Genomic DNA, 26,044 nt, shown 5'->3' on the forward strand with positions numbered 1-26,044 from the left:
GAGTTCCTTTTTTTTGCTTGGAGAGATTCTTTGTACCCAGGATAATGTAGTTTTCCTTGGCATTTGTATTAGACATTTGTAAATGTCTAAAATTGATCAAATTGTAAAAACTGTTGAGAGACTCAGAGGTTTATAATAAGCCACCTCACATGAGCAAATGATCACCTCACAAAAGACGATGGTGCTGTGGAATTACTTACCGAGACAAAACAAAGCAAATACAACTAAAAAGAAATGGAGCAGACCCAAATAAAAGCGTACACGAATGCAGGAAACACACACACACACACACACACTAACACAGAGCTATGCGTATTCAAAATAGATTTTCACACCATTTCGTATACGCATATTGCGTTACCTTGTTATCAGAGGCTGTTCCCATGTGTTGGAGCTTAGTGATTTGTTCATTAAGAAGTGCTATTTCCCTGTCCTTCTCCTCCATCACCTTCAAAAGTTAGAGATTATAATGTGATGGCCGTCAATAAACACGTCACGCAAAAGTCCACTCAGAGTCAGTCTTGTGGTGGTCGACTGAAAGTACACCGGTTGAGTCAATGAAGAAATGTGCTGGCAGTCTTGCAACATTGAGCAAATGTCTTATGTTTGGTGTTTTGGCAGTTTAAGAGCAAGAATATTAATGTTATGTGGAAAAGTGGTATATGAATTAAATTACAATGTTCCTCTTTACAACTACAGACCAGATCCTGTGTTGTATTGTGCAGTTAAATACACAATAAGTCTTAAATTCACCAACAACCAGTTTATCTTTTGCTTTTTAGTACAACAGTTTGTGAGTAGAAAATATGGGCTAATCATATAATAACTGAAAATACGAGTGTACATTCTTTTAACAGCATATGTGTCCAGCGTCTGTCTGATAATCATATCCACAATATTTAAGAAGCCAGCGTGGCTGGTGTACACACACAGCCAGGTCAACCGCCTCTGGGATTCACGATTTTACGTAAAGATACTGTAAAATGTTTTTGCAGCAGAATGAATCTTTACCTGGAGCATGCTGTCCCTCGTTTCTAGATATTGCTGCTGGCTGCTGATCTCCTTCCTCTGGATCTCCAGCTGCATGTGAAGCTGCTGCACCTCCTCGCTCTTGTTCTCCAGCTCCTCTCTGAACTGCTCCAGCTGCTCTTCCAGGTTACAGATCTGAGGCGACAGGTAAACATGACAAGCCCTTCAGAGGAGACACCAGACGACTAAAAAGGTTTGCTACAAAAGTTCTACTATTCCTGTGAATAAACAGAAATGCAGATATCAAAGGAGACGACAGTACAAATGTTTTAGCAGCACAAAGAGGCACATTTATACATACACATTACATCTAGTTACAAACCACTATTGAAAACCAAAGGGGACAAACATTTCATTTGCAGATTTTGGTCAGATTGAAATATGATCCAATCAAAGGAATCTGTGTGTGATCAGCACAGTACCTCTTTCTCTTTCCGCTCCAGAGCTTCTCTCTCCGTCTGCAACTGAGCTTCCAGTGTAGCGTGTTTTTCCTCTGTGACAGAAACATTCTGCTTCTTTTGTTCAACCTGCAACACACACACACATGAGAAAAGTAACCATTTAGCGCAGCAGTTCTGAACAAGTCGCAAAGGAACAAACTCTTGTGATGAACATATTGTCTAGAATGTTAGGCTCCAAATGTGCTTTGTCCACATCACGTCCTTTATCGTGCAACTGGAGCTCTGTGCCATTTGTCAGCCGAGCGGCAGCACAGCAGATATATGAGCATTTCCTTCACTGCTCTTTTTGTTCACTCACAGCAGCCCTTCACGAACACTTGGGGCCGGCAATCTTGACAGTTGCTAGCCCTCACTCATCACCAGCAACAAACTGGCGTGCGAGTGAAGTACACCCACCCACACATTGTTCTCCCTCTCAGTGTGTCCCAACCCTCCTCCTTTTCCTCCTCATCACCTCATCTACATCCTCTCACATACACCCTCTGCCATTCTCCACAGCTATTGTTCAGACTGCCTTTTCTCTCTCTCGTCATCCCTAAGTCAGTCTCCTGCACATCCTTCATCTACCGTTTCCCTCCCCCTCCCCCTTCCCTTCCTAACCTTCTCCAGGGACTCAGCGCTGGCCAGCAGGGCCTGCTCCAGCTCGCGGATGCGGCTCTCCAGCTTGTCAATCTCTTCGTCGCGCTCTCCCAACTCACGACGCAGCTGCTCTGAGCTGAGCAGCAGCTCACTGCACCAATCCGCCTTCTCCTTTAGCTGGGTGGTCAGCTGGTCCACCTGGCAGTGAGAGAGAGAGAGAGAGAGAGAGAAGAGAGAGAGACAAAGGGAGTGAGAGAGAGAGAAAGAGAGAGAGGGAGGTGTTTAATGAGAATCGCTCTCAGACACCACTCGCTACAGCATAGCTGGTACATGTACAGCTAGCTGGGAGGTCAGCTGATCCACCTGAGAAAGGAGGGGGCCGAGAGTGAAAAGAGGTGCAGGGACAGAGAGATTTCATTCAGGGTGACACAAACCACAGAGCAGTACATTAGCCAGGAGGACCGCTGGCAGGTAACTGATCCATCTGTGAGACGGGAAAACATCAGCAGATCAATGAAGGGGAGGAATAAGGGTCGACAGGAGGAAGGTTTGTTTCAGAACTGGGAAATAGGTATAGGTAGATATAGCTTGATTAAACAAGAAAATAATGTCGTTCCATAAACGACTGATTGACCTTTATTTATCCTGTCGTTTCAGAAATGCATCTTTTGGGATGTTCTGACAGAGTTTCAAACAAAAAGAAACAGATGAAATGCACCCGTGCACTCGCAGCCCTTCGTTAAATATTAACTGACTCGAGAGTAGGATGGACTCTCCATGAGTAATTCAGCTCTGAATGGTCTATTTATATTTCTTTGAGCTTTACTTCATTTGTGGATGGATTTAGGTCAACTCAAGTGGGTTTCTATATGCAAGTTCTTGCTTGACACTTGTTTGTTAACTGACACAAATTCATATTGACGTAAAAAAAAAAGTACTTTGAAATGTCTCTCTTTTACTACCATGTCGAGTATGCAAACAGTGGGGCATATTTGAATCGAAAGGCAATGCTCTTTAGGGAGGATACCAGAGGAAGGAGCAGAGTGAGAGAGGACAAGGCTTTGAAGTCACTTTCAAATGAAGACATGAAGACAAACACAGCAAACGGGGATCAAACTGGAGAGGAGGAGGAAAAGGACGAGAGTGATGGGCAGGCCATTAATTGCTAGAGGGTCGGGCGGGATTACTAAAATGCACTAAATGCTCTGTGGGGGAGATTCTACATGTAACTAGAAGCAATACCTTAAAGGTTACTCCATCCACCTGTAATAGCCACGGGAGAGAGAAGGCATAAAGGATCAGCGGATGGACAGTTCAAGGGCAAGAGGGGGAAGAAAAAGCACTTAGTGATAAAACAATGTGTCAGGAGTCTCTGGAAATTATAGAGGGGTTATCTTTGGGGTGAGCTTAAAGCAGGAGCGGGACTGATGTACAAATGATATGTTATGAACCCAAGGAACTGATCTAACAGCTATCGTAACTACAGTGTAGCATTAATCAAAGCTGCAATTATAAATTATATAATTTAAGTCTTTATCAAACTTAGGAGGAATCAAACTGGTTAGACAGCCTAAAGGCTAACAAGCAGCAGAGATAAATCGTGGATACTTCAGTTACAAAGACATTTAGGGAAGAACAGGAAACATTATGATACCACTAATTGAATAACGGACTCAAATGATGTTTCAGATTGAGCCAGTGAAATGCTCTGAGGGCCCAGAACCTGCTGCAGCTTATCTTCTTTTACATTATCAAAAGGACAAATGAGTACAAACTAACGGTTTACTGTGAAGGCATCATGTTCCATGAAACAGGGGTGTGATGCTTTAGTGGTAAATTACTTTGTCCTGTGCAAAGACTCTGTCGATTGGTTAGAGGACATAATTAGCGCTTCGAATGTGCTGCAATACAATGACGACAGTGTCAAAAAGTATCAAAAGTATATTTCTCCTTGCCCTAAGAAGTGAACTGGAGGCCACATTGTGAGTGGATGAAAAATGACAGCCAATGACAAAATCAAATAAACAACATTAAGGTTAAAACTGCGGGGATGAACGAGGCTGATGCACAACACGAAATGTCATATTGCAATTTGGTGAGTACTTACAAAAGGCACGTTAACACTTCTGTTACTGTCAAAAACTGAAAATGCGACAATCAAAATGTATGTGTGTGTGTGTGTGTATGTATATGTATATGTATATGTATATGTATATATATATATATATATATATATATAGATAAACAAATAAATAAATAAATAAGATAAGAGAGAGTGAGACAAAATAGTCAAGTTGTGGGCTGTAAAACCAAAACAATGAGCCGAACAACTGAAAACACTCCATAGGGCCGAGTGGAACTGCAGAGTGAGAGGGCGATAAATCTCTGTGGGTTCAACACTTTTCACATTACACGTCTTCACTTGATCCGTTGTTAATATAAACATGTAATCACTTGAATTTAGCCTGCAAACTGTGCGCAGTTGGTGTCCTGGCACGAGTATTCTCAGGGCTTACATTGCATGATATGTTAATAACTATCATCAAGTCACAAAACGTGTCTTACAAACACATGGCCTTAGGTTCGACAACATTTTGAGTGTAACGGCGCAGCGATTACCTTCAGCTAATCTCATCACTCCCACTGTATTGTGTATTTCACGATAACAAACCCACTATTATGAGAGTTAAAAAAGGGAACACAAGGACAAACTCTGATCACTCTTTCGTCTGCGAAACACTCCCACTTGTTGGTGTCATTTGTGAGGCAGCGCAGGTAATTCCACCGGCTCTATTGTTCTGCTGTGTGACGCTCAGCTCAGCGCTCGTAACCACGACGACAGTGTGATGTTCACAAAATAAGCATCTTGATTAATGCCTGGTCCTCTGGCTCCGGTTACCTCTTTGTTTCTCAGCTCAGCCCCAGCCTGCAGCTTCTGAGGATTCTTCAGCTGTTGTTCCAGTTTCTGGATCTCCTGCTGGAAGAAGTCCCTCTCGTGTTCTCGGTCCACGGCTTGTTCCTGGACACCAACATGAAAACAGGAATATGACGTTGAATCACTTCTTCTATACAGGCTCGCCTCATTTGCAAGGACAAATTAACCTGTTGAGAAAATGGTTTCTTTTCCGACAAACTGCTCGATTTATCTTATTCATCAGAGGCTCGGAGAGCAAACGTCTACGTGCTGAATTTAGTTGAGAGGGTGCAAAAGTGTTCTGGATGTTGTGAAGTTTGCAGATTGAACATCTGACATACAGAACGGTTGTCATCTTTGTTTACATGAGTAACAGAAGTCACATAAACGTAGATGCATGAGGCAACACATCAAGTTTATAACAATTCATTTTCTAACCTTGGATTTAGATGATTTACACAATCTCATGTATTATGGAGTTTTTCATGCCGAAGTAATTACAACCTACTAAACAGACAAACTTGTTGCATTATAGGTTGTCAAAATAGATATTAAATTATATAAATTATATTATTATTAAATTATATTTCATTACTGCACACTACAGAAAAAACAAGACTACGATAAAGAATTGTTAAATTAATCAAATTACTTTTGCAAATGTGCTGATTTCATATTTGTGTGTGAAACCAACAGAACAATAGAGGGAATCTGCATTCAAACCACATCGAGACAATTACGCGCGGACTCCTGGCAAAGTTGCACAATTATGATGATGGGAACCAACTCATTAGACCATGAGCCAAATATGACACACACACACACACACACACACACACACACACACACACACACACACACACACACACACACACACACACACACACACACACACACAAACACACACTTAAAGTAGGAATATACATGTGTTTATTTCTATTATTTGGGATATTTAGAAGTCATCTTCTGACTTTTTTATGTAAAAATTAAATAAAAGATTATTCCAAAAATAAAATCTGATGTGTCAAAAATATATTCGTCATTTGCAAAACTGGAAATACCTTTTTACTTTAAAAGAGGTGTTTGAATATTGAGTCAAAGTCACTCACATCGAGGAACCTCCGGTTCTTGTCCAGCTGTTTCTCCAGAGCTTGGACCTGCTGTCGGAGGTCTCCGCTCTCGGAGCTCTGATCGTGCTCCAGCTCGATCACCTTGTTGACCTGCTCCTCAAGCTCCGCCTCCAGCAGCTTCACCTGCTTCAAGAGGTCGGTGTTCTCCTTCTCCGCCTGACGCTGGACCTCCACCTTTTCTTTCATCAGCTTCTCCGTCTCCTCCAGAAGGTCTACATCAATACAGCGGAGGGCGGAGGGCAAGTTAGGCATCACCGCCTGTCAACTCAAGGTGGCTTCAGTTCATGACTGGTTTAGGTTTGATTTCAGTGACAAACAGGATGCCGAGACGGAGCTGCAGAAGAGTCTGATGTGTGAGCCATGAGATTAGATTGAATAGTTTTTTGCCATGTTGTTATAAAGTTATCAACTTCTTTCTCCGAATTGTTGCATTTGTATATGTCGTGGTCACTTTTACAGAATACATGGCTACCATCAGACTCTTCCAACACCTCAGTCAACTTCCCAACACAACGCCCGGTACCGAAGATGATTCCCAGTCATCGATGCCTCTTTGGCTTTCCGCTGCCACCAGTGAACAACCCACAGGTTTACCCAGGATTGAACCCCGCAGGATTAGTGCAAAAGTAACAAGATGAGAGTGCAGATGACAGAACAAACACGTGGAAAGCCCAGACATTGCGACGTCCATGCCCAATAAGCATTTACAGGCAGGAGAGGGACTTCCTGAACGGCCAATCATCTCACTCAAAGAAATGCTGGAAGCACAGCATCTGCAGATCTAAAATATACAGAACAATTGGAAAAAAAACCACTCAATTCTAGAGTGCAGATGATTGAAAGTTCGGGAATAATGACTACGGATAAGTGTCTGAAGATTACTTTCATTTCATCATGCTAAAATGAGTGCTAACATCGACTGATGAATCGGGACAAAAATCAATCAAAATGAAAAGCTGAAGCAAAGGTTAGTGATTGAAGTGAGTGAGTTTGTGAGCCCATAGCAAGCGAGCTCCAAGCATTGTTGGTGAGTTGCTGGACTAGGGTTAAAGAGGTATACTTCCACTCCGATACAGTAGACAATTATACAGAACATACAGTAGATATGACTGAGCCATGCTCATAGTGGACACACCTGCTTCAGGTGCTGCAACCATTGCAGCTTCAACTAGGCCTACAGGAGAATAAGAAAGCACAGGAATGTAACATGCGCTTGTTTTTGTCATAAACAGGAAAACTCTGAGATAAAGAATAGCAAAGGGTGAGGATAGAGGACGCAGTGCTTGTTTCTTTTTCAAAGTAGGAGGTTAATGCTGGAGAAAGGATGCTGTGAAAGGAAAAGCTTCTGAAATCGCCCTGTTGGTTTATTCCCTTAAATACAGAATACTCACCATTTTACCAGAATGTGCTCATGGGATACCTTTTTCATAATACAGGAGTTATAATGTGAATTAGCAGATATAGTTATCAAGCTTCATGTGTATGGAGCACGTATAGGAAAATACCTGTAAATTAAAAAAAAATATCTGTGGCATTTCATAAAAAAAAAAACATACAGGTTCACTTTTTCTACCCTGGGTCTGAATTATTATTATTAAGTTATGGCTCATATTGTTTTGTTATCAGTTCCATGAAGCCACAGCAACACAAGAACTGCAAAAGAAATACCTTTGAGGCTTTGACTGGAAGCCCTTTCCACAAAAGAGGAGCCGAAACAGTGACAGCTGCATGTTACACAGACCGACTCGGGGTCAATATCTCACACCATATTAAGCTGCGCCGTATAATTCATGTTGGAATTTACGTGAATCCCTTTTTGAATAACTGTACCAAACAAACTGCTCCTTGAAACTTGAGCCATGATAACGGAGAACGAAAAACCTTTAGAAAAAGAGGTTCTTATTTACGATATACTATGATTTCTGTATATATTTCCGGTAAGGGAGTTCTGGGATACGTACGGAGCTCACGTGGACCGGCGTGCTCCCTCATGGCGTCTTGTTGCCGTGACAGCAGCTCCCGCTCGTCCTGCATTTGAAGCCTCTCCTGCTCCAACTCGTGCAGCCTGCTGCCTGTCACCTGCAGGAAATGACATTCAGTTACAGAAGGGCACAAAACTCTAATAAATATGTTGACTCAGCAATAGCTCGCGACAGGTCTTGGTATTTTACGGGCTGCTGTTCGGCCCGACGTGAAGCTTTTGCTTTTTATTAAACGGCCATAAAGTTTGGCAATACGAATGTTTAGCGGGTGGATTTTTTTCTGGGGATGGGCACTGCCATCTACTCTTCAACAGAAGTCAACCTTACATGTTTCCATCTTGCAGGTTTTATTTCTAACCTTTTTACTTTCTATCTGGAAGCTGAACAGTCTTCGGTTGCGTCTTCACGGAAGTGATCCCCAACCATGACGACATATTAGTCTCATGTTTTTGTTTCTCAGACGCGGAGTAATACGGAAAGTGCAAATGAAGTCTTGGTATGTGGTTATTATAGCACTGCTGTGAACCAATCAGCTGGATGTGAGCTCCCCCTCTTATAATAATAATTTACTCATTGTACGGCTACATTTTGCTACACATTTCTGTTTCAGCATTTTAACAGGATTTCTTGACAATAATAAAAAATAATGAACGTCAACACACTCATCCTTTTAGCGCTGTAGCCTGAATTTATACATTTGTACACATTAAGTATCTTCTGGCAGATATTTTAACTAATTGCGCCTCATGTAACTGGAGTGTCTACTGTTCAATCTGCAGCTGGAAGGCCTCACCTGCAGCTCTTGCTCGAGGCTCAGCTGGAGCTCTTCCTTCTGACGCAACTGCTCCTCCAACCCGGCTCGTTCCCCCGTGTAGCCGTCAATCAAACCTGAATGTGGACGAAGCAGAAAGCAGACCGTTATAAAACGGGCCCTGGAAACGAAATCTACAATTCTCCTTTCTTCAACTTATGGCACCTTTCTTAACCTATCACACCTTTCTTACCCTCTCACAGATTTAAGAGGAATTACTTAGAGTCTTGAGTCTAGCTTCAGTCACACACACACACACACAAGGTTACCAACACCATGGGAAAAAAATAAAACATACATAAACATTGAGGCCCACAAACTTGCCTACAAATGCAGAGAGGAACACAAGTGGGCATGTCTGACCCATTTTGCTTGACATGAAGTACAAGACTGAGCTGTAAACACAATGCAGTGCAATCATTACTGTACTGTCACAGGTCAGCAAGCATTACGCACCGGGATGGTATCCAGCTCATAGTTACGGGCTATGCACACTCTAACAGACTAGTGAGAAACCATTGATGCATTTACTGTAACAACTTTGATGTAGAATGAGACCAGTTTAAAAAAAGGTGGAATTCATAAATGTTCTGCCTTGATTCTTCTTTGCAGCTCATACCGGCTCAATGAGTTATCTCAAGCTAGGAGAGGCAGAAGGTGAATGTTGGGACTAAATCATCATGCCAGACTTTACACAACGCTGTGTGTAAACTTTGACTAAGGAGGGATCCCTCTACGATACACACCTATCAGATGCACATGATGACTTAATGACTTAATCTTTAAGTCACTTACTCTGCAACATTATAATTCCACATCTTCGTATTGCCCAATTAAACCCGTACCTCGTGTTAAAACATAACAAAAGCCCTTTCATCCTTTTCGCGGTCATATAATATGTTCAATCAATCGTGGGAAGTGGATCTTTTTTCCTGGTTGAGCACATGTCTTATTCAAAACCAGTTTGAAAAGGCCACACCTGAGCTTTACTGGTGTGGTGCATCCACACAATAGGAGGAACATTTCAAAGTCGAGAAGGGACACACAGGTTTAGCAGATTCTAAGCACTCCCTGAAAGTCAATGAAGACACATGCCACATGACCAGAGGAGGACAGCGGCTCTGTAACGCTTTTTCATGAAATGATCGTGTGGGGAGCTGCATTTATTCTTTATTAGCATTGCAATGGTCAGTCGATTAATGGATTAATAGATCAACAGATCAACAGAACATTTATTGGCAACTATTTGGATAATTGACAGATTGTTGTCATATTAAATATCTTCTAAAATAAGAAAATTGCTGCTTTTCTTAGAACATATTAGAATAGTAATAGTTAGTTGCTCTATACAATGAGGTTCACACAGCTTGACAAATTGTCTACCTCTTTGATAATCTATCCTGTATAATCTTGTTATGACAGCAAATATTTGCCATTCTTTGGCACCTCTAAAGGATTACAGAGAACAAACATCATAACAGGATACACCTAGAGATGATATACCATTAGTACAAGCTATAAACTCACCATTGTTCAGTGTGTACACAAAGCCAGTAGTCTACTTTTGTCCAATTGTGAGAGAGACCTATGGTCAGCTGTGTCGACGAGTGAGAGAGAGAGAGAGGATGTGGTTGGAACAGTTGACTCTTGTGGACCAGCTGATTCTGACATGGATGGGACATCGAGTTCCCTCAATAAGATTTCTCACAGCACTTAAACTGTTGACTTCCTGGTGATGCGAGGTTAATCAAGGTTTAAGATTTTACTTCACACCTCTGGAAATAATCCCTCATTATTTAGTTGTCACGCCCGCAATCAGACACAAATCAGAGAGGCTGACAAATGTAAATTACCATTTGTCGATTTCTCACCACAGATGGTCTCACGCTCCTTTACTCTCCCTTTCAAACAGCTGATCCCATTACTCTCTGTAACACCCTCCCCCGAACAGATGCACAGATGCTTTTTCACTTCAGTTCCTCCTTATGCTCTCGCTTTTCTGTAATCATTCTGACATGGACACACACTGTCACGTCATCAATGAAGAGTCCACAGAGAAGCAGCAAGCACTGCATTTCTTCTATAAGGAGGCTGCATTGAAGAAGATGGCTTTAAGAAGGTGCAAACAGTTTGATCCGACCTATGTTTGATCCACTGAGGTACACCTCAGAGAAACTCGTATTTATTGAGTGCCGATTTCCCGAAAACGAGTATGTGAAAGAAAAAAAACACAACAAAGAAGCTTCGTTATCCAGAGAAACTCACCCTCAGCGTGGTGCAGTTCCAGAGCCAGCTGCTCGCGGGCCTGGGCCTCCTCTGACAACCTCTCCTGCAGCTCCTCCTGCTTCTGCAGCAGCTCGCTCATCTCCCGGTTGTGGCGGAAGGACTCCCGCATCAGCTCCGTTTGGGTCAGCCGGGCATGTTCCAGCTGAGAGGGGAAGAGGAAAGAAGATGAGTTAGGATTTTATTAAGTGAGCTGAGAAGAACCAACATTGGAAAGGAATTGTTTGCCCCAAAGGGGCACTTAACCAATTTTATATATGAAGATCAATTTACTCGTTGCAAGACAACCACTCAGCCAGTGAAAACAGCTGTATGATGTTTTTAGTGGTTGATTATGTCATCATCGAAAAGCCGGTGTTACAAATTGGAGGATCTAATGAAAGACTTCTTTATGGGAAGTGTGGGATACAGTATTTCTGATTGACAAACATCAGAACTAAAAGTCAGGATCTCCCAGCCTTTGACCAATATTTTAGTCCCTCAACTTAATGGAAGTTATTTTAAATCGTGATGCTCCTATAAATATAAAAGTTTGGCAATAGAGCTGGGCCATGATTTCATTCACTCACTGTTTTCAGCCAAAATCATATATTAGCAATTAATGACAGAGCAAATTGTTTGATTCAAATCAAACAATATAAATTTCTGAAATTCTTGTTTGACATAAAACGAGTCTCATGTACTGTAATTCATAACAAGGGACCACAGTTCACAGATCTCGATATTCATTTGATTATTTTACCCATAACATACATTTACGATAAAGTATGTAAAAATAAAAAAAAATCTTTTTAAATCAAGATATTTATTCAACCTCTTCCTGTGCATTTGAAAAACACATTTTGTCTACTTAAATAGATGGTCTCGATTTAAGTCCAACACCAGTATGATTAATCTAAAAGCTAATTGATAGAGAAAGCTATTTTTTAAACATGTTGTCACATTTAAGAATAAACAACCACTTTATTGGAAATGATTTGACAGCACAGTTCATGGTTTTCATGCATCGTGTGCAGACAGACTGCCACATAAGTGCAGAGGCCTGAGACTAAAGGGAAACTTGTACAAAAGTCAATAACAGAATGAGGTTATGTGCAGTTGTAACAGAAACGCGCCGAGATAATAATATCACTATTGTTTATTGACCTTCGGGTCAGGTGACAGAAGGTACAGCTATGAAATAATCATGCAATAACCCGTCGGCACGCTCACATTCATCCCACAGCTGCTTTCCATAGAGCATATCTATCAGAGCAAAGGTCTGATTGTATAACTTTATGGGAACCAGGAAGTGGTGACGTGACCCTGACCGATAGAGGTAATAATCCTTCACCTAATACATTATAAAGCAGCACAGAAAGAGCTGATCTGCCCCTCCGTGGAGTGCCATTTAACTTTAATCACAAATGAATGAAGGCTGTGGAAAGAGGAAACTTACTGTATACGGAGGAGTGGGAAGGGAGATTTTGGAGATGACTTTAAGGAGGTGACCATTATTCCGGTGATTGATATGTGAGATTTGTGTATGTACCACCACAGCATTTTTGTCATTCAAGGTGCTGCATAGTGGGAAAGGTCGGGGAAGGGGAACACGAGATTCCACCTCGTACACATCCTGGTCCTCCCCATCTACCCACGTCTTGCTCTGCATGCCTGAGTTCCAGTAAGAGCGGTACGAATCCATGGTAAAAGATAAATGGATGAAGGGAGGACTTCCAACCTCAGTTTGTTACGTTGGAGCTAATTTTCTGGAGTTATCAAAGAAGGTCTCCATGTGTCATGATCCGTCGGGCTGAGCTGTGCAGCCACAAATGAGAATGGAGTCCAGTGGGGAATGAAGCAATGAGCCACGTTGTGGATAGCTCCAAGCAACAGTTTCTGTGTGTTTGCCACACACACACACACACACACACACACACACGAAGAGTAAACAACAATCGGAGAGGGTGGCTTTCACGTCATCTCAATCACATGCTGCCAGGTGGAGGTAGAACAAGTCTCGGGTAAATATTGAAGAGAGATAATCATCCGGCAACGGTGTGAACTTTCATGATCACACCAACAAAACAAAAAGTATCATCCTCGACAGCAGGTGGAAGTCACATCTTGGTCCGACAGCTTTAATGGCATTCCTGAACACGACCGCAGGAGGTTTGTAATCACAAAGGGAAGCATTTCTTCTCTCCGTGTCGTCTTTGATGTTCTCCAACCCTCTCTCGCTGTTCTCTCTGACCTTCTTTCTTCAGAGTGAAACCATATCATGGCGCTCCGTAAAGCTCACACCCCCCCACGCCTGCTCCGGTTTGCTCTCCTCTCTCTCTGGAGATTCATTAACAATAGTATGACGCCGTAGCAACCCCGACCTGCAGCGAAGCCTCCCAGTGGCCCCTTTTAATTGTCTAGTCCGAGCGGCAGCCTGCCGAGGCTGGAATGACAGCGACTTTCGCGCTTTCCTTCTTACTTCCTTCTAGGTTTGCTGTCTCCACGCATACTATATTATTACTCACTGAAGCCGGTCAGGCGAGCTCTTCTTACCCCAGGCTGGCTAGCGTCACTCTGTTACACTCAGTTTGCCTCCGTCTACCCACGTGCTTTAAAAGATTTATTCAAATTCCAGACTTTCAGGGCTGTTTTCACCTGCCATGAGAGGAGGATTTTTCTTCCACTTCCTACAATGATCCCAAACAGCAGAAAACTGTTCAGCAGAAGTGGGAGGGAAGCAGGTGTGGCTTCAGTAATTAGAGCCAGTGAGGCAGGTAGCTTTGCAAATAGATCACAGGCTCTTTCCGTACACACACACACACACACACACACACACACACACACACACACACACACACACACACACTTTACACAAAAAGTTGTCAAACTGGATTCAATCCCTACGTAGACGCAGAAAGAAGCAATTACGGTGTTCTGACAAGCTGCCTCCTGGTCCCAGCCACGGTCTGTTTGGCATGTCAACCGCCAATACTGACACAAACTATTTCCACGTCTCACGGGCGGATAATAGGAATAATGAGTGAGCAAACACCTTCCAGCGGCGAATGATATACAGCGTTCATTGAACAAAAGATACTTCACATTCCTGACGGGCTTGTGGAATCAATCTCCGTTCAAGACGCTGCTTCTCAGGCAAGACATGGCGATCCAGCACCACTCAGAGAAGAGTAATGTAGATCCGATCAATAGCAGCACGGAAAGCTTTGAACAAACCATTAAGAGGCTTTGTTGATTACAAGTTTATTGTGCTGTTAATGGTGTGTACTTGGAGATCTAAAATGCTTATCAACTCTACAGTGGGCCTTTAATTAGCAAAAAATTGCAACAACATATTATATATTTGGACCTTTGAAGCTGGAACAGATTTATTTTATGATTGATTAATAACCAAAATTGTTGCAGATGAATCAATTTATTATATTAATATCAGTAGCCTTTAAAAACACACCCAAATCATTCAATAGATACAGTTCAACCAACAGTCACTCTGCGCTGCAGATGGATGCTGGAACAACAGTGATGCTCGGCCTGCAATTTCTTTAAAGCTATTTTTAGATCGGCAAGAGAAAAACCCATCTCGGCGTGAGTAATGCATGAATTTCAGCCAACGGGAAGATGTGCTGTGCAGTCAGTTACAGTAATACATGCAATGGCCCAGTTAAACTGGCCACGTCTCTGTGGGCTGACACTGGACACAGTGGGCGCACGACATGGACAGCCTGAGGAGGGGGTGGAGTTGCTCTGTGCACCACTCACTATGATAGGCTGATCGACGACACAAAAGCTCCATGTAAATACGGCTCGTATCTATAGGCAACCGCTGGGAATGAGGCGGCTCTTTTGTGTGTGAATTCTAGACCGGCCAACTTTGTTGCCGACCACATTCTGCAGTCTCATCCCCATTATGCCGCCATGAACAGGCGTAGAAACCTACAGAAGGGGTTAACAGTGTCGAGTGTGGCCATTTAAATGTTATGTCAAAGCCTAAATGTGTCACTGGAGCTGGAGTGTTCATGAAAAATCCTTCTGAAACCATTTCACTTGACAAAGGACTTTAAACTACTATATATTATAGTTTGTATGCATATTTGCATTTATGCAGAAAGATAGATGAGGAAATTGATACTTAACCTGATACCCAGCACTTAAAACCCTGTAATACTGTGAATTGTTGTTCCTACAAGTTGGTTTGTGTTTGGATTTATTAAGACAAAACCACGGTGAGCTCCACAGATGCTTGTCATCCTTACTGTCCAGTTTAGAGAGGTGTGGTATCTTCTCATTTTAGTCTCAGCAAGAAAGTGAGAAACTTCCTAAAATGTCCAACTATTCCTTTAACATGAATGCATTAAGCAGTTCGTCATATTGGTTATAATAGAATAAAAAGCTTTAAAAACATTTCTGTTGAGCAAACTATGGCCTCGGACAAAGTATCGTTTTGGTTCAGAAACTCAAAAGCTACCCAGCCTACTACGAACCAGACAAAAACATAATGCCTTCGATTAACAGATAACAGTTTCTCAGGGAGCAGAAAGTGCCATACTTCCTTCGCTCTGAATATGAGCAGAGGACAGCACACTGATCCCACTTGACAGAAAAAGGTTTGTACCTGGTTGGTGGTGTCTGAGATGGCCATCAGCATCTTCTCCAGAGCCATTTGGAGCCGGCAGCTGATTCCCATCAGGTACTCCTCGTTCTCCAGCTGTGTGCCCGCTCCCAGCAGCAGCCTTTCCATCTTCTGCTGAGACACCTCCAGACCCTCGTCAGCCTCCGTCAACCCGGACCACAGACTCACATCGGCTGCGGCGGCGGTCTCGTTGCCCTGGCCACTTTCTGCAGAGGGACCAGAGGAACAGAGATTAGACACATCACACACAAACCTGATGTTTATAACATTGTCAACAGATTTAAAGTTCACTCACTACGTTCTGACTAATAGGTTACAGCTTCTTCGAGTAGCTTTTTAACTACTCCATCTTTAGCAAACTATGAGAACTGTGAGAAAATATTTAGCACAATCAAAAAACATCAAATTCAGCAGGAACAGTAAATACTTATCTTTATTAAACCATTTGAAGCTTGCGTGACAAAATTAAATGGTCTAAGGCTTGGTGCAGGACAAGGGCAACCTTTAAAAAAATTATGCAAGAAGTATAGTTTATATTCCTAACAGAACAGGATGCAAGGCAGTGCTAAATATATAACCATAATAAGGGTTCAGGCGCATTCACCATCCGGTTCAAAAGAGAGCACTAGGCTCCCATGACGCATTCTGCATTTAGTGAGTCGACTTTAAAAAACCTGCGTTCACTTTCTCAGAGAATTTCATGATAGCAGCATGTAGCAAGATGGCTCAAACATTACAGTGTTTTTGCAATTTAACATGGTAACAACACACCAAGATAGAGCAGTGGCTCTTTTAAAGCACAAAGGCTGTTTCAAGTTATGCCGACAGCATTATGCAAGTCCCTGGTTATTAATTATTTTCATTAGAATTTTAGGGATTTGACTTCACAATAATAGTCACAATATGTATCATGTCAGCAGGTCTATGGTCAAACCCAATACGTCATACGCAACCCAATACAATGACATGGTATATTTTAGAAAGTCGTGAATAAAGTTTTGTATCTACCTCCCTACCTACTGTAAATATTAGGATTAGCCTGTAAACATGACTTTGTTGTCTTTAGCCCCCATGGAGTCATCCACCTTCAGTTATACAGAACCATTCAGAGCAGGCACATCTGATATCCTTCTGACACACAGGACTAACTGCCCAAGATATTATTTGCATTCGATCCCCAAATTTGTGTATTACAACATAGCACTTGCTATACATACACCAACTGATAGCGTCTTTTTCCATTAAAAAAACAAAAGAGAAACTACAAACCCCAGGCTTGACTAAGAAAGAGAGGGGGGTCTACTCTTTGTTCATTTTGTAGTCATGGTGCAGCATTGCTCCATCACAACAGACTATATCAGCAACAGAGGAAGTCATCTTAAATTGCAGACAATCTGGAAGTGTTGAAGTCCAATTAAAAACAGATTTAAAAACTCCATAAATGTTTTTTTTATTTTTTATCCACACTTAATAAATGCAGCTCCAATGCTAATGCAGCTGCAATGGTATAAAACAGTAGAGCACAGACATATCTTTTAAAGTCCAATTCTGGAGTGTTGTGCAGTGAGTTTTCTAGTCCGTTTATGATGTATTTTTCTTCTTTGTTCACTAAACTACAAAACCCATTTCCAGCTACATACCAACATATTTGGGTGGATGGGCTGTTGAACCTTTTGTCTGAACTCCGATCTTTTACTGAGACCTGACGCGACTTGCCTGCTGCAAAAGGTCTGGCGGGCTCGGTGTTGGCTCTCGGCCAGGCTGCCGTCTGTGTGGTGGAGTCGGGCGGTGCAGCCTGCTGCCCTCCGCTGGAAGCGTCACGCAGACTCTGCATGTGGAGGCCCATAGTTTCCTCCGCTGCTGCTGTGGTCTTCAGGACGTCAACCAGCACTTGACTGAGTTTCTCGTTTGCTTTACGCAAGACATTTCTGAAAGCAGCGAACACAAATCGCGTTAAAAACTACCGCTGTGATGTTATTGAAAAACTACATGTCAAGTTGGCTAAAACAAAGGCTTGATCACAAGCCACAATTGAGTCTATTTTGTCTTTAATCAATATGTATCTTTTCTAATTCATCTACAGCACTAACAAAAACACAGGTTATCATAAAGGACCAATATATAGTTTAAGAAATTCAGAATGCTCTCCTTCACGGAGCGTCTATGTGCACACAGATTCATGAATAGAGAACAGCATGAATGGAGTTTCCATCACTACCTTTCAGTGTCCTTATCGGAGGACTCTCCATCATCCTCTGATGACAGTTTGCCTCCAACAGTCTGCTTCACTCCTGGCCCGCCTCGTCCGTCTGGGTCTTCCCCTTCCTCAAACTCCTCTTGACCGTCCTGTGTCTTCTTTAAGGCCTGGACAGGCAGCAGAGAGAACACAGATAGAAGCCCTGTCATTGCAAAGTTGCAGTTGGATAAAAAGACTCCTAAAAACTCTGGACGACAAACAGCAAGGTGGCTGCATGTGCCATTAGTAAAAGTGCATTCAAATTAGGCACATAGACACGCTGCCCTTTAACGAGCACACAGACACAAACAAACACACACACACACACACACAAACAAAGGCGCACTTCTTACTCCCTTGGGGCCGAGAGAAACACTACTATCTTTGTGCTGCTATGGCAACAGGTGCACCTGAGGCACAGTGACTTGCAGAGGCGATAGCTCCATCTTCTGAAAGAACAGCAGAAATGCAGCTCTGCTTCTCCAGCCACTTCACTCCCAGACGCTACGGTGTGCAGACACTGACCTCAGCCAGAGAATCTCTTCTTCACATAGATGACAGCACGTTTTAGAGTTTCCGGAGTTACAGACACCATACGGTACAAATGCCTGCGAAGCTTAAACGTGTTTTTGACAGAAAGTTTCCCCATTTCTGACTCCACATTGTAATGTAGCATTGGCTTCTATTGTACTGAAATATGTTCCTCATGTTTGCAAAATGTAAATCGATTTACATGCCAATATATTTATTTTATGCATTTTAACAGATGTAATGTAGCATGAACATGGCATTAGAGTTTTAATTAAGTTATTAAGACCCAAATACATATTTTTGGCTCTGTAATATTAGTTTAGAAAAAATATATATATATATTGTTTCATACTTTGTAATCTCTTCTCTGAGCTTGTTTTGTAAATTGAGGTAATTTAGGAGAATGGAGGAGAGAATAACATAATGCATGTAAACATCTCAAAGTACAGGCATTCTCTCTCATAACAACTCGTCTGATTACTGAAGCTTAAGAACTTTCTTTTACTAAAGTGTCTTTACTGATTCACTGTGTTGGAGCAACTCATCTCACTGAACACTGAACCTGACAGCCACTGCGACCACACATTTAAAGCTTAATCATGCAATAAATGGTTAGTGAAAGCCTGGCAGGCCCTGGGATTAGCTCTTCAAGGCAGATACATGACCCCAAATCATCGTGAGGAAACCAACGCATGCCGCGTAGGTGGAAGAAAAAGTATGTATAATTATAAATATACTTCCTGTGAAATCATTAATAGTTCTTCAGTCTCTAACAATAGTTTTTATATTGCTAGTGGTTGTTTATTGAAAACAAAATGTCAATGCTAGTTGGTTTCTTACATCAGTAATAAATCACAAGTTGACTGTGCATAAGAGTAAGATAGTTAGGATTATGTACCCTTTTTAAAAAGAGAAAGAGTGTGTGTATGCACATTGTGTTCCTCGCTTTTTAAATAAAGGATGAAAGAAATGCATTTTAAATACTATGTTGAAATATTAGGTCTAGCCTCCTACTATAGGAGGCTGGAATAGTCTCTAAACCTCAGTGGATTAATACCAAAATAATTGATACGAATAGAAAATGCTTACACCTCAAACACAACATGATACAACTACATTATTTGTAGTGTTTTGAAAAATACTTCATCGTAACCAGTGAAAGAGTATGAACTTAAGCATAGATAATCAATGATAGTAATCGATGCAACACCTGCATTGCGACAAAGAGCATCTGAAACTGAACGACACAGCAGTAATGAATTCCCTCAGATGACATTAATGAAATGTGTGATGTGGTGAAAGTCAAATCAATACGTTTTGCTCGACAGCTCAATGACACCGACCTGCTCAGGTCTTGATTCGGTTTTCTGCAGCTCCTCTTTTAACTTTCGGATCTCGGCGTCCCTCTCCTCCAGCTCCCTCTCCAGTCGCTCCTTCCCCACTTCCTCCACCCAGGCACCCGAGGTGAGAGGAGCTCTGGGAGTCATCCGCTCCACGTTCACGTTCTCCCTCTCCTCCTCCTCCTCCTCTTTATCGGACCTGGTCTGCATGGCGGCGCTCCTCTGGCAGGCACGCTTGTTTATTCGAGCCAGCTCAATCTGCTGCGCGAACTCCACGGACATCTGAACTATGGCCTGTCAGAGAATATGTACAAAAGGATAACGTGTCTTAGGATATTGAGAATCAAACTACAGTAAGAATGCTGACTCGATGTTATTACGATTTCTGGGATCTAATTTTACAGAATAATCTGGGTCTGCAACTAACAATGATTATTTGGCTGATTATTATCAATAGTTTTGTCTATAATGGAACAAAACATCACACACTGAAGTGAAAATGCTCAGTTGATCATTTTTAAATGCCTTGTTCTGTCTGACCTGCAGTCAACAACCCAACGTTATTCAGTTTAAAAAGATAACCAGCATTGAGTTTTGGAATGATTAATCAAATGTTAATTAATTGACTATTTATTAAAACTGTCATCTCATCTCTTAAGGCAATTTATCCGTTACAGTTATATTTATACTGATTAGACAAGACTTCTGTAATACAACATAAATTGTGACCTACCTTGGCAACTTCCTCCTCCACTCTCTCCCAGTGTTGTTTGTCTTCCAGCCCGGCCTGCCCAGCTGCCCCGAGGCGCTCACTGGAGCTTCTCGCTCCGTTAACGCCGTTGAGATCCCGCCCTCTCTCTCCTCCCTCCTCCTGGCGCTTCACCGTTTTGCTCTCCTGTTCCTTTTCCTCCGTCAGTTTCCTCAACTCTCGGTTGTGCTCCTCTTTGAGAGCAGCTACTTCTTGGACATACTTGTGGTAGAGAGCTTTCCTCAGCGCCTGCAGCTGTGCCGTCAGGCCTGCAGACCTGATGGGCCAGCGCAACTCCGCACCTCCCTCTGACAGCTCCTCCTCACCCAGCACCTGCTGAGAAGGAGGAAAGCAGAAAGGAGGAAGAAAGGGAAAGGTATAAGTCACAAAATGAAAACTAATGTGGCAGATAACAGCAGCTGTACTGTGTTGAAATAAAAGTTCCTCGAGGCTGATCCTGAAATAAAACAATCACTTTACTGTTGCCAGACCTCACCCGCTCTTTAACCACCATTAATACACCAGTTTTTCCCCTCCACCCCACAGGATGATAAAGAGATGGCTTGCATTACCGCTACATTTCCCCAAAAGACACTACCACCCTGTCTTGTGATGAATCCCTTTCTTGTCCGTTTCAGTCATTCCTCTTCTTCAGTACCACTTGCCTCAAGCCTAACATTTCCAATCCAAATGTCTTAAAGACATTCAAAGAAGAGCGCCATACCCAGTTTCTCTCCCGTTGCGGCTCTTCCCGTGCGTCAACCCTTTACTCTATATTCCAATCTGATCTCAGCACAGGCACGCGAGCTGTGTAGACTTTGAGGTTGGAGAGAAGGGAAAGCAAAGTTGGAGTGACGCGAGTGAGAGACGGCTCCAACGGAGTGCAGCTCATTCACGCAAGGCAGAGTCCTCCGTTCATGCAGCCGCCCAGACTAGAGTACGTCGGCTTGGTTCTTGAGTAACACGCTAAAGTGGCAGGTTATGCAATGTCCAACCCTTTTAAATCGTTGATATAGGACCGTTCATGATGCTGCTTCCGAAGCAAAGCTGGAGAATTCAGGGCACGTTTTAGCCTAAAGGCTGCAACTGCCCCCTCCCACCCACCCTTACTGTCACAGCGTCTTAATGCCTGTACACGTATCAGCTCGTCGTAAGATGGGATGCTTGCGACATAGAAGATTTAGATGAGGGCAAAATGTAGCAGCCAGACCTTTAGTTCCTCTCCATGCTCCTCCATCCTCTCACAGCTGGACTCTGGAGCACTGGATAGCCAGAAAGAGAAAACAAGTCAAAATCAATTGTTCGACAACATCAAATAAGTTGAACATTTTTTCTGGGTTCTTTTTAAAACTACTTTCCCGTTATTAGTAAAACGTAAATTCTTCAAATGTTCCAGGAGGAACCATGAAGCGGTCTACTGATGCTACTGTTGTAAATATTAACCTTTATTGCATACTATTCACAATAGACAACAATATGTTAAAAAGGTGAGTGTCCTACCAATCCTTAAAAACTAGCTCAGCTTACATGCTTTTTGGATGCACGTATAAAGGTGTGACAGACATTTGATCAGCCATCCTCAAAAGGTCTTATAACAAAACAATGCTAATAAGACGGTATTAAATTACTAAAAACATAGATTCCACAAGTATAAAGACAAAGTAAATTGATTACATAACTTGGGCTGGAACTAATGATTAATCTGTAGATTATTTACCTACTGGATTTATTGTTATTATGTTTTTATAATTTGCTAAAATATGCCTGTTTTTTTTGTGCAGTATTTCTGGGAATCATTTCCTTGAACGTGACCGTCGATTTGTGTTGAAAACCACTTCAGTGAACACGTTCACTATATCAAACAGTGGAGGGCAGCATCACCGCATAGAAACAGAAGGACGCTGTGAAGGAGCTCACCCACAGTCATATAGTCTGGTTTTGGAAAACTAAAAGCTATCATACATGTATTGCATAAACATAACTTCGATATGGGGCATCGCCAAATTGATTATAGTTGTATTTTAGAGACCTGGAGTCGTTCAGCAACCTCATACAATTCAACTAATGAGTGGTACATGCTTACAATATCATGTTCATCTTGTTTTCTACGCAGCACATCACACAGTAAGCCACCTGGAGACCATACCTTTTAGGTTAGTGGGCGAACAAAAGGCACGAATAACACTTTAAACAGAAAATTGAATATTTCATTAGTGGAGGCTTTGTTATCAACTGAACTGGGTCAGGTAGCTTCCACATGCTACAAAGGATGTGCAGACCAGCCTCTCGTCAAAGATAGTCTGCTGTTCTTCTATCATGTGTACTTCAATCTATAAGGTGGGGGCAACGAGTAGCATAAGTGATGTAAGTGGGAAGCAGTTGAACAGTGGGAGGCTGTGTGACTCCAGTGACGGTGCTCAACAACAACAACAACAACAACTGATTAGACGACATTTGAAGTCACGTTGTCAAATCAATACTTTATCAATACTGAATATTTGAAACAGTTTTGATATTCATGTTCTACACTATCGATATAAAGTAAAACCAATTATTCTACTTACTACTTCTTTAGAAAATATATTCTGTCAATGTCCCAAATAAAAAATAATTGTGTATCTAAATGTCATCCTATGCTTTTCCTGTGGTTCCATTTTATTTTGCTCTAATCACTATCCATGTAAAGAGATCCTGCTGTCGGCTCCATTGCTTAACCTGAATGCATACAAATCTATTCCAGATGTGGAAACATCAATGTCATTGTGTCGTCATCACCTGTCGTGGGTCTGGGTGCCTGCAACCTCCTGCAGTCGCTGCTGCAGCATGAAGAGCTCGGTGGCGTACCGCTCCTCACTCTCTGTGGCCTGCTGCTGGTAGTGTGCTCGGAGACGCTCCATCTCTTGTCTGTGACTCTCCTCCAGCTGGAGCTGCTTCTCCTGCTCCTCGGCCTTCAGCCTCTTTAGCTCCATGGTTAGGGAGGTAGATGGTGCGCCAGCCCGCTCCTCCAGATCTAACCGACAGAGAAGGGGAATGTGAAATTCAACACGCACACCTGGATAGCATTCGGGGATTAGAATCGATTAGATGAAACTGTAATGTTCCTTCTGGGAGAAATCCATCACTGCAGTAAAAGATGAAAGCATGTAGTAAGACGTGAATGATCAGAGAGCGGTGAACACATCAGAGAAAACAACAGAGCATAACAAATAAAAATACATTTGCACACCCCTTTTGAAAGTATATATATATATATATATATATATATATATATATATATATATATATATACATACATACATACATACATACATACATACATACATACATACATACATATACATACACACACATATACATACACACACACACACACACACACACACACACACACACATAAACAATCAAAGCAGGCAGTGTTTGTTTTCTGTTTGCTGCTGAACACAGAGGTAAAGATGTGTTTGGACTCAGAGACCGAGCATTAGTGATTGACCTGCTTGCTTTTTCTTTTGGGAGGAGAGGATAACTTCACATTTACCTTTGCTTGTAGACGGGCTTGAGCTAGAAACTTGCACACGCAGGTCAGAGAGCTCCTTCTCACTGCTGCTCTTCAGTTCATCGTATGCCACCTGCAGCTCCGTCATCTAGGAGACCAACAGTTTTGTTAGTTTGTCTCCTCTCCTCGTCTTTATTCCTCAAACTGTGTGCCAATTGTAATGTATAAGAGCATCATACTGCCGTTTCAACCTCACTGCCAATTAAACTTAATACATATACAGACATTGTTTTGTAAGATTTACTAGTATTTTTTTGTTTTTTTCAAACTAACCTTTGTTTTAGTACAATCCAAAATTATTGTATTACTTCTTCCAGCTCAATGCATTGTGGGAAAATAGTTCCACAAAAAGTTTACACGTTTGAGTATACTTTATTTTGCCAATTTTCCAGTGTGAACCAACAACATAATCAGGGTGTTTTATTGAATTAGCATATGTAATGGGACTGAGACACTTATGCAAATGTATTTTTTACCTTGTTGCCATCAGCTCTCAGCAGAGCCTGGAGCTGCGACAGTCGATGATGTTCCTGTTCAATCCTTTCCTTCACCTGCTGAAGATCTCTGTAGAGCTCTAGACGAGAGAAATCCATTTGCATTGTAGATTAAATTGTAAGGGTTTTAAATGAGACAATAACATATTTGTTCTTCTTGGTATGGTTTGAATCTTAATAAACATTTGATCGCAAAAAATAGATCTCATCTAAAAGAACTCTGTAGGTATAATGTGAATTAAATAATTGTCTACAGTGCATCTTACATTGGACATATGTGTTATGTGTGTAAATATACTCTCTGTAATACTTCAGTTTAATTTGACAAATTCCGACAAATTACCTCTGGCCTCCAGTATGACGGAGCTGGATTCACTAGAGTCTGGTCTTTCTACTGAAGAGGGCGGCCGGTCCTCTGCAGCATCACTCTTCAAAACCTCTTCACCAAACATCCTTTGAAAACACTGAACACAAAACGGAGAGAGACAAGGTTAATAGATATGGTTACATGGCAACACATGAATAAAATTCATTCTGAAAACCTCACACAATGCAACCATTTGTCTTCAGTAATTACCTGGATGATCTCACTGCATTCTTCTGACACAGCTTGTAACATGTTGTGGTATTTGAAGATTTTTGGCTCATCTGAAAAAAATGTTTTGTTGAAAATTGTATTTAATTGAATAATTAAAATGTTTCACACAGACAACACATGAGGTCCAAAAACAATTTTAGATCGAGCAGCTCTCTGTGTTGATCCATCATGAATGATAAATTAGAGGATGCTTAGCCACAAACACGAAGGCAACTGTCAACGCATCTGCTCACCCTGCTCACTGTGATCTTTCCAGCTCTGCAGCTTCAGCTCCAGAGTTTGTGCGCGGGCGTCCGAATCCACCTGCAGCAGCTCGAGTTGGGCCGCGTGGATCTGAGACAGGCTGATGCGTTGCGCCTCCATCTGCAGCCTGCACTCGCCCTGCACACGGGAAGAAGTATCACCACATTACAGCGGTTCGATTTAACCACAGGGGAACATAGATAATGTGACTTTAAATTGGAGTGTTGTCTTAATATTCCTACATATGTTTAATTTATTTAATTATATTTGGAAGTTTGGAAAAGCTGGAAAAAAAAGGTACAGGACACCTATAATTTATCATAAATTAAATTGTGCAGCATCCATTTGATAATTAGAGGAGATATACAGTATGATTAAAAAACATCATTCATTAATCCTATTATTTCTATGAGAGTGCAGTAAGCACAAGCCATCTGTGTTCAGGATGAGAAGTCGGCTATTATCACGTCTGTAACAGAACA

At 41.9% G+C, this 26,044-nt stretch overlaps 1 protein-coding gene across 6 annotated transcripts in view; it reads right to left on the minus strand.

Annotated features, from left to right (window-relative positions):
* Nucleotides 1-26,044, minus strand: part of akap9 (A kinase (PRKA) anchor protein 9) — a 57,069-nt gene that overhangs the window by 11,130 nt on the left and 19,895 nt on the right. For 4 of the 6 annotated variants that reach the window (XM_034545781.1, XM_034545780.1, XM_034545778.1 and 1 more), the window contains exons 10-31: nucleotides 25,553-25,700; nucleotides 25,299-25,369; nucleotides 25,065-25,185; nucleotides 24,704-24,801; nucleotides 24,210-24,315; nucleotides 23,450-23,684; nucleotides 21,885-21,936; nucleotides 20,660-21,010; nucleotides 19,930-20,220; nucleotides 18,038-18,183; nucleotides 17,536-17,747; nucleotides 15,802-16,025; nucleotides 11,172-11,334; nucleotides 8,889-8,983; nucleotides 8,075-8,192; nucleotides 7,249-7,287; nucleotides 6,093-6,325; nucleotides 4,969-5,088; nucleotides 2,091-2,267; nucleotides 1,452-1,556; nucleotides 1,012-1,164; nucleotides 362-448 (exon numbers count right to left, since the gene is read on the minus strand). In XM_034545781.1, the coding sequence (XP_034401672.1) occupies nucleotides 362-448; nucleotides 1,012-1,164; nucleotides 1,452-1,556; nucleotides 2,091-2,267; nucleotides 4,969-5,088; nucleotides 6,093-6,325; nucleotides 7,249-7,287; nucleotides 8,075-8,192; nucleotides 8,889-8,983; nucleotides 11,172-11,334; nucleotides 15,802-16,025; nucleotides 17,536-17,747; nucleotides 18,038-18,183; nucleotides 19,930-20,220; nucleotides 20,660-21,010; nucleotides 21,885-21,936; nucleotides 23,450-23,684; nucleotides 24,210-24,315; nucleotides 24,704-24,801; nucleotides 25,065-25,185; nucleotides 25,299-25,369; nucleotides 25,553-25,700 (3,345 nt within the window). The remainder of the gene's footprint in view (nucleotides 1-361; nucleotides 449-1,011; nucleotides 1,165-1,451; nucleotides 1,557-2,090; nucleotides 2,268-4,968; nucleotides 5,089-6,092; nucleotides 6,326-7,248; nucleotides 7,288-8,074; nucleotides 8,193-8,888; nucleotides 8,984-11,171; nucleotides 11,335-15,801; nucleotides 16,026-17,535; nucleotides 17,748-18,037; nucleotides 18,184-19,929; nucleotides 20,221-20,659; nucleotides 21,011-21,884; nucleotides 21,937-23,449; nucleotides 23,685-24,209; nucleotides 24,316-24,703; nucleotides 24,802-25,064; nucleotides 25,186-25,298; nucleotides 25,370-25,552; nucleotides 25,701-26,044) is intronic. The other 2 variants (XM_034545779.1, XM_034545782.1) reach the window with 2 other exon arrangements.

Source organism: Cyclopterus lumpus, chromosome 11, assembly GCF_009769545.1.
Source record: "Cyclopterus lumpus isolate fCycLum1 chromosome 11, fCycLum1.pri, whole genome shotgun sequence".
Classification (NCBI taxonomy): Eukaryota; Metazoa; Chordata; class Actinopteri; order Perciformes; family Cyclopteridae; genus Cyclopterus; species Cyclopterus lumpus.